Genomic DNA, 8,671 nt, shown 5'->3' on the forward strand with positions numbered 1-8,671 from the left:
ATCGGCGTTGTTTCCTAAGGTTTGCTCAATTAATATTGGTACTTTAAGGATTTCTTATCATGCTCCTATCCTGTTAAGTTTGACTATTGGCTGGAAAATGCAACCGACCTTGTTTTATGATCCTGAATTTATAGATTATTTAATACAACAATGGGCTGAGTATGCCGCTTTGAATGCTTCAGAGGAAGTACCGTATTTTTCGCTCCATAAGACGCACCTGACCATAAGACGCACCTAGGATTCAGAGGGGGAAAATTAAAAAAAAAAAAAAATTGTGCTAAACCGGCTCTGCGTCTGGGCGTCTTATGGAGCAAATTAGGGGAGTGCATAGCTTTTTTTTTTCTCCCCATTTTGTTTTCGGGTCTGGGGAGGGCCATTTCGGTCCACTCCCCAGATCAGAAAACATTTTTCTCTGGGAACCCCTCCCCCCCCAAAAAAACCCCCATCCCAACCCTTTAAATTAACAACCCCCACCCTCCTGACCCCCCCAAGACCTGCCGACTTAATTTACCGCAACCCCCCACCCTCCTGACCCCCCCAAGACCTGCCGACTTAGTTTACCGCAACCCCCCACCCGCCTGACCCCCCCAAGACCTGCCAAACGTCCCTGGTGGTCCAGCGGGGGTCCAGGAGCGGTCCGGGAACGATCTCCTGGGAGTGGGCCGTCGGCTGCCAGTAATCAAAATGGCGCCGACGGCCCTTTGCCCTCACTATGTCACTGGGACCGACCGTCGGTCTCAGTGACATAGTGAGGGCAAAGGGCCGTCGGCACCATTTTGATTACTGGCAGCCGACGGCCCACTCCCAGGAGATCGTTCCCGGACCGCTCCTGGACCCCCGCTGGACCACCAGGGACGTTTGGCAGGTCTTGGGGGGGTCAGGAGGGTGGGGGGTTGCGGTAAACTAAGTCGGCAGGTCTTGGGGGGGGGGTTGTTAGATTTTTGTTTGTTTTTTTTATATTCGCTCCATAAGACGCACATACATTTTCCCCCCACTTTTGGGGGAAAAAAAGTGCGTCTTATGGAGCGAAAAATACGGTAAGTTATGAAATGTTTTGGAATACCAAAAAGGCGGTACTTAGAGCAGCGCTTCTCAACCGGTGTGTCGCGACACACTAGTGTGTTGCCAAACACCGGCAGGTGTGTCGTGTCTCCCCGTGTCCCACTGCCCCGTTGTACTTTCCTTCTCCCTTTTTCCAGCCCCCGCGGGCCAATTGAAAGTCTCCTTTCTTCCTACCCCCACTGCCCAATGGGAAGCCTCCTTCTTTCTGCCTTCCCCCGCGCAGGCCAATCGGAAGCCTCCTCCCTTCTACCTGCCAGTGGGAGTAGGAAGAAGGGAGGAAGCCTTTGATTGGCCGGTGAGGCAGGCATGGCACTGCCCGGGAGTGGGGTGGGAGGAATAGCAGTGTAGAATCCCGACGAAGCAAGACCACTACAGGAGCCCATTCTCGTAGCGGTGAAGGAGAAACCCCGACCCCGACGGTGCAAGGCCGCTATGGGAGCCCATCCCCGTAGCGGTGAAGAGGAAACCCCGACCCCGACGGTGCAAGGCCACTACGGGAGCCCATCCCCGTAGCGGTGAAGAGGAAAACCCGACTCCGATGGTGCAAGGCCGCTATGGGAGCCCATCCCCTTAGCGGTGAAGAGGAAAACCCGACCCCGACGGTGCAAGGCCGCTACGGGAGCCCATCCTCGTAGCGGTGAAGGAGAAAACCCGACCCCGACGGTACAAGGCCGCTATGGGAGCTCATCCCCGTAGCGGTGAAGAGGAAAACCCGACTCCGATGCTGAAAGGCCGCTACGGGAGCCCATCCCCGTAGCGGTGAAGAGGAAAACCCGACCCCGACGGTGCAAGGCCGCTACGGGAGCCCATCCTCGTAGCGGTGAAGGAGAAAACCCAACCCCGACGGTACAAGGCCGCTATGGGAGCTCATCCCCGTAGCGGTGAAGAGGAAAACCTGACCCCCAGCGGCGAAGAGGAAACCCGACCTCCGAATGAGGCACCCATCCCTGTGGCGCCGAAAAAAGAAGGCCCGCCGGATTAAAGCCGTGGCGGAACTAGACCCCATCCCTGCAGTGAAGGAAGAAGTTATTTTTGGTGAGAGCTGGTGTGACTGTGTTTGAATGGATGCCTGGGTGAGAGCTTGTGTCATTGGGTGTGAATGGATGCCTGGGTGAGAGCTTGTGTCTGAGGGTGTGAATGGATGCCTGGGTGAGAGCTTGTGTCTGTGGGTGTGAATGAGTGCCTGGGTGAGAGCTTGTGTCTGTGGGTGTGAATGGATGCCTGGGTGAGAGCTTGTGTCTGTGGGTGTGAATGGATGCCTGGATGAGAGCTTGTGTCTGAGGGTGTGAATGAATGCCTGGGTGAGAGCTTGTGGGTGTGAATGGGTGCCTGGGTGAGAGCTTGTGTCTGAGGGTGTGAATGGGTGCCTGGGTGAGAGCTTGTGTCTGAGGGTGTGAATGGGTGCCTGGGTGAGAGCTTGTGTCTGAGGGTGTGAATGGGTGCCTGGGTGAGAGCTTGTGTCTGTGGGTGTGAATGGATGCCTGGGTGAGAGCTTGTATCTGAGGGTGTGAATGGGTGCCTGGGTGAGAGCTTGTGTCTGAGGGTGTGAATGAATGCCTGGGTGAGAGCTTGTGTCTGTAGGTGTGAATGGAAGCCTGGGTGAGAGCTTGTGTCATTGGGTGTGAATGGATGCCTGGGAGAGAGCTTGTGTCTGAGGGTGTGAAAGGGTGCCTGGGTGAGAGCTTGTGTCTGAGGGTGTGAACGGGTGCCTGGGTGAGAGCTTGTGTCTGAGGGTGTGAACGGGTGCCTGGGTGAGAGCTTGTGTCTGTGGGTGTGAATGGATGCCTGGATGAGAGCTTGTGTCTGAGGGTGTGAATGAATGCCTGGGTGAGAGCTTGTGTCTGTAGGTGTGAATGGAAGCCTGGGTGAGAGCTTGTGGGTGTGAATGGGTGCCTGGGTGAGAGCTTGTGTCATTGGGTGTGAATGGATGCCTGGGAGAGAGCTTGTGTCTGAGGGTGTGAATGGGTGCCTGGGTGAGAGCTTGTGTCTGAGGGTGTGAATGGGTGCCTGGGTGAGAGCTTGTGTCTGAGGGTGTGAACGGGTGCCTGGGTGAGAGCTTGTGTTTGAGGGTGTGAATGGGTGCCTGGGTGAGAGCTTGTGTCTGAGGGTGTGAATGGGTGCCTGGGTGAGAGCTTGTGTCTGTGGGTGTGAATGGATGCCTGGGTGAGAGCTTGTATCTGAGGGTGTGAATGGGTGCCTGGGTGAGAGCTTGTGTCTGTGGGTGTGAATGGATGCCTGGGTGAGAGCTTGTGTCTGAGGGTGTGAATGAATGCCTGGGTGAGAGCTTGTGTGTAGGGGTGTGAATGGAAGCCTGGGTAAGAGCTGGTGTGAATGGGTGTGAGAGCTTTTGTGTGTGATTGAGAGCTTGTATATAAGAGAACATGAGTGTGATTGAGAGAGCGAGACTGGTCAGGGTGGTGATGTGTTTCTGTGTGAGAGAGAGACTGGTCAGGAAATGACTGGTGTGAAAGAGACCGAAACTGGTCGTGGGGTCTAATTGGGGGTGTGTGTTGTGAGTGACTGGTTGTGGGTGCTAAGGAAGAAGATTGAAGACAGAGCTTCAGCAGCCCTTGCTGCTTCTGGTGAGTGCTATTGGCCTGGAAGGGAAAGGAGTAGGAGAGTTGCTGAAGAGGGTAAGTAAAGGTGGTTTTTTAAATTTATTTTTCTTGATTGACTGCCATTTTAATTATTGGATATTATGCGATGTCTGCTGTTTTGAAATATTTTATTGATATTTGGACATGTTTTAATAATTTTTATGAGTATTTAATTGAATATTATTCTATTCAGCAGCTATTTTGTAACATTTTTGGTATAACTTTACAATGATTTCTGTGTGGGGCTCTGTAGCAGCTTGGCTTATTCTGTTTTCCCAATAGGAAATGTTTTGGTGTTTAGGGCCTGGTTTAATAGTTGTATTTCTTAGATAGGGTTGTTACTGTTTGCGTGTGTTCCGTAATACAGGTGTAACTTTGTGCGGGTTAGTTTGTGTGCATTATTGCAAATCCTGAGTCCGTTAGGTGCTATATTTCTCTTTCCATTTTTCCAGGTTCACACTGCATGCAGAGTGGCTTTTTTGGTTTTCCATTCCAGTTTCTGTCTCCATATTTATAATTTGTGGGTTTTCTGTACTTGGTGAAGGTCAGTTCTGGGTGTGTGACTGAGGTGAGGTATTTTACTAGCATGTAGGCATTGGTATCAATCTTATTTGATGTGTTTTCTCAATAGGAAATGCATTAGTGGTATATTACTGTCTTTTCATAAGGAAGGCTATTGTGCCTGGTAGTAAAGGGAGTTTGTTTTGCTTTTACTGAGATGTCATCAGAACCAGAATATCTTTTTTGTATGGTGAGTTGTACGGGTTATGCCCTAGATCTGCATCCTGAGGATGCAGAGTGCATGTTTACATTTAGCCCTGTGATGGTCACATGTTCAGTGTGTCACGCATGTGAGAACCATTTGTCAGGTGTGTCCCGGCCAAAAAAAGGTTGAGAACCACTGGCTTGCTTCTCCCAGAAGCAAGGGACAAGGAAATATTGCTTCTGGGAGAACAATTGCAAACTCTTAAAAGGAAACATATCGCCTCCATGCAGCCAGAAGTCTTACAGCATATGAATAATAGACAATCACTAAATATCTTGTTTTCTCAACAAGAGATGCAACATATCATGCAATATAAGTCTATACTGCTCAGGCAAGGGAATAAAGCCAGCAAACTCTTGGCACGCTTGGTTCGAAATAATAAGCCAAAACACTACATCACTTCCCTTTCAGATGAGCAGGGTAAGCTTTCTGCTAATACAGAAGGTATAATAAACATTATGCTTCAATATTATCAGCAATTGTATGCTAAAAAGCTGGAAAATGTTTCACAGCGTGAGGAGTTTTTTTTTAAGTCTTTCTCTACCTCGAATATTGATATTACAGGAACAGATGTTGCAAAAACCTATTACTGCAAATGAAATCTGAGCTATCATACAACATTTACCCTTATCAAAAGATCCAGGGATGGATACATTTTGGGCAGAGTTTTATAAAATATTACCGAAGTGCCAGATCCATTATTACATATCAAGGATGTTTACAGTGGGGATTTTTCCCACAGGCCATGAATACAGCCCAAATATTGGTTTTCCCAAAGCTAGGCAAAGATTTAACAGTACCAGGCTCATATAGACCGATATCTTTGATAAATGTGAATTTAAAGATACTGGCAGCCCTTCTGGCTACCCGTTTAAATGGGATTGTGCCTAATCTTGTGCCCGAGGATCAAACTGGTTTTATTCAGGGTAAACATAGGGTTACCAATGTTCATAAGTTGATAGAAGTGATCAGTTCTGGAGAACAATGTAACCCCAGGGGTCTCACTATCAGTTTAGATATGGAAAAAGCATTTGACAATGTTCAATGGGATTACATGTTTTGGATTTTACATAAATATGGGATACCTGATTCTTTTATTCAGTGGATCAAGTTGTTGTATACATTTTTGGCTACAAAAATGTTAATTAACGACAAGCTATCCAAATCATTTTTTCCTAATGGGGGTACTCGTCAAGGGTGCCCACTGTCACCGTTACTTTATATTTTCACAATAGAACCACTTGTGCAGAAACTTTGATTCGATAGCTCAATTCAAGGTTTTGTTTTGGGTAAAAGTGAATACAAGGTTTGTCTGCTTGTGAACGTTATGCTCTTATTTTTGCGTGAGCCAGTAATCTCCTCGGGAAAAACTCTAGATCAAGCAGTTTAGGTTATTTACGGGATTAAAAATTAATTTTTCCAAATCAGAAGCCTTACCAATACAGGATCCATACCATCTTGTGCAAACACAGGCTAGCACCCTCACATGCACACGATCCCTTTTACATACACACGATCTCCCAATCTCTCACACACATCTCACATCTTCACAATCTCCTCATATAGGATCCCTCTCTCTGAAACCCACACTCAAACATCCTCCCCACCCTCTCTTAGTTCCCATGCTCTCTCACGCCCTCCTCTCATATAGGCTCCCTCTCTGAAACCCACACAAGCATCCCCCTACTCCCCCTCTTACCAATTAAGCTGTCTCTCACCCTTCCCCACACCCCCTCCCCTCATATAGGCTCCCTCTCTCTTACCTCCCATGCTCTCTCTCACCCTCCCCACCCCCCTCTTACCAACCATGCTCTCTGTCACCCTCCCCTTCCTCACACACATTCTCTCTCACCGGCATCCCCCCCCCCCCATGCTCTCTCTCACACCCTCCCCGACACACATTCTCACCCACATGCCGAAGAGAAAAAAGAAAAGGGAAGGCTCCCTTGTGCCGCGATCCGTTCGCGGCGAAGATGAAGGCCCGGCGCGGGGGGGAGGGGCACAAGGGGGCCTTCCCTTTTCTCGGCGAACGGCGCACCGGGCCTTCATCTTCTCTGCGAACGGAGCGCGCATCGCGGCATGCCGGGGTCTCCTCTGCTATTTTCTGCGGGGGGGATTCTGCGCAAAATCTGCGTTCGGCGGTAGCGCAAAATTCCCCCGGGAGTAAACTACATAGGATGAACTTGGAAAGCAGGGAGACAGCGACTGCACTGGGTGAAAGGACAGATGAAAAAGAGGGGAGGCAGAGTGTGAGAGGAGAGAGCGAGGCAACATCAAAATTAAGGGAAGGAAAATGCTAGGGTGCCCGCTGACCCAGGTCGACCCCCGACAGCCTTATTCAAGTCTGGTTTTATCCCCATTGCGTCTCTGGACTTGGAGTTATTTTCTCGAAGTAAGTTAGAACTACAAGTGCAGAGATGCAGTAGAACAAAACCAGATCTGAAGCATAGCATGAACCAATGGTGCAGTACCGCAGAACTGTGATCCGGGATTTCTGATAGCAAATAAAAAACAAATCGAATAAATCCATGAATACGCAAAGATCTGGCAACCCCCCTCACTACAAACAGATGATAAAAGCCTGCGCAGCCACGCCCTTCCCCAATCCTTACCGGGAGCCTCTCAGGTATCTCCATATTTTGTGCGGGGGAGGGGGCCGCCGATAGCCCAAAAGCAAATGATCCGCGCATGCGCACACTATGCAGCGGTACACCACAGGTTGTTGCTAAGGTAAACTAGAATCGGGAAGCGCCCCAGTGTTGCCAACCTCGCTAATCTCCCGCGAGATTGGGCTTCTTTCGGGTGTTGTTTTTAATTGGGCTATTTTTCCTGCCAATCGTGCTTTTTTGGGCTTGTTGGGCGGGACTTGTGCTCTGATGTTGCAGTGATTGGCTGCTGCTGCGATGAGGCCTGTCCATAGCAGGCACACCCTGTGGGTTTCAGAGAGAGGGATCCTATATGAGGAGATTGTGAAGATGTGAGATGTGTGTGAGAGATTGGGAGATCGTGTGTATGTGAGGGTGCTAGCCTGTGTTTGCACAAGATGGTATGGATCCTGTATTGGTAATGCTTCTGATTTGGAAAAATTAATTTTTAATCCCGTAAATAACCTAAATTATGGGAGCAGTAAGCCAATCAGTGCTGCAAGCCTTCACACGTGTGTGGGCAGACCCAACACCAACATCCTCGCATGTGGGCAGTGGGCAGAGTCAGTCAGACCCAGCATCCACATCATCACACAGTGGCAAACCTGGAAGGCCAGCACGGCATTGCAGCAGGCAACAGAGAAGGAATCTTCTGTGTAGCTGCAGATCTCGGGGCCGGAGAAACCACTAGGCGAGCAAGCCCTGTGCCTAGGGCACAGAGACTTAGGGGGCACGGCAGCAGAATTTTGAAAGGGCAAAAAGACCCCTTTCAAAATTCTACCAGCTTCCGACTCGCCTAGGTGGAGACCAAGCATAGAGATTTAAGGGGCACGGTTTCAGGCAGCCAGCTCCCGACTCGCCCTGCCTCGCCGCCAGTGCCACCCTCCCGAAACCCCCCTAGTGGTCCAGCGGAGGTCCTGGGAGCGATCTGCTGCTCCCAGGGCCTCGGCTGTCACTAAGCAAAATGGCACTGGTGGCCATCAGTCCCTACCATGTGATAGGGGCCAACCAATGGCACCGGTAGCCCCTGTCACATGGTTGGGGCTGAAGGTAACCGGCGCCATTTTGCTTAGTGGCAGCCGAGACCCCGGGTGCAGCAGATCGATCCCGGGATCTCCGCTGGACCACTAGGGGGGGTGTCAGGAGGGTGGCACTCGGGGGGAGGCAGGGCGAGTCGAGAGCTGGCTGCCTGCCGCGGCACCCCCTAAGTCTCGGCCCCAATCTTCTTTCTGTGAGTGTGTATGTGAGAAAGGAATCTGCTAGTTTAAAAAAATGAAATATGATAATACATATACCTGAACTTTTGAAAAGTTGGATGAAAGATTAAATTACTGAATTTTAAGCATCCCGGTTTCTGGAAAATAAAATTTAACTTAAAAGTGGGTAGAGACAAATACTAAAGCAAAAAAATTAAGTATTTAAAATGTTCATCTCAGCAAAATCACAAATTTAAGATACTGATGCCAGGTGGGGTTTGGGTTTGTTTTTTTTTGAAGCATGAAGACTAGAATAGAATCTGAAACGGTTTCTTTTTTTTTTTTTTTTATTAAGCCTTTAGAAAATATATATTTTTAAATGACTAAGACTGGAATCTTCCCATT

At 49.4% G+C, this 8,671-nt stretch overlaps 1 protein-coding gene across 3 annotated transcripts in view; it reads right to left on the reverse strand.

Annotated features, from left to right (window-relative positions):
- Positions 1-7,182, reverse strand: part of TMEM237 (transmembrane protein 237) — a 159,076-nt gene extending 151,894 nt beyond the window's left edge. The window contains exon 1 of one of the 3 annotated variants that reach the window (XM_029606272.1): positions 7,038-7,182. In XM_029606272.1, coding sequence (XP_029462132.1) covers positions 7,038-7,115 — 78 coding nt within the window. In that variant the 5' untranslated portion in view covers positions 7,116-7,182. The remainder of the gene's footprint in view (positions 1-7,037) is intronic. The other 2 variants (XM_029606271.1, XM_029606270.1) reach the window with 2 other exon arrangements.
- Between the last annotated feature and the right edge of the window lie 1,489 nt (positions 7,183-8,671).

The sequence above is a fragment of the Rhinatrema bivittatum genome, chromosome 6 (assembly GCF_901001135.1).
Source record: "Rhinatrema bivittatum chromosome 6, aRhiBiv1.1, whole genome shotgun sequence".
NCBI classification, from domain to species: domain Eukaryota; kingdom Metazoa; phylum Chordata; class Amphibia; order Gymnophiona; family Rhinatrematidae; genus Rhinatrema; species Rhinatrema bivittatum.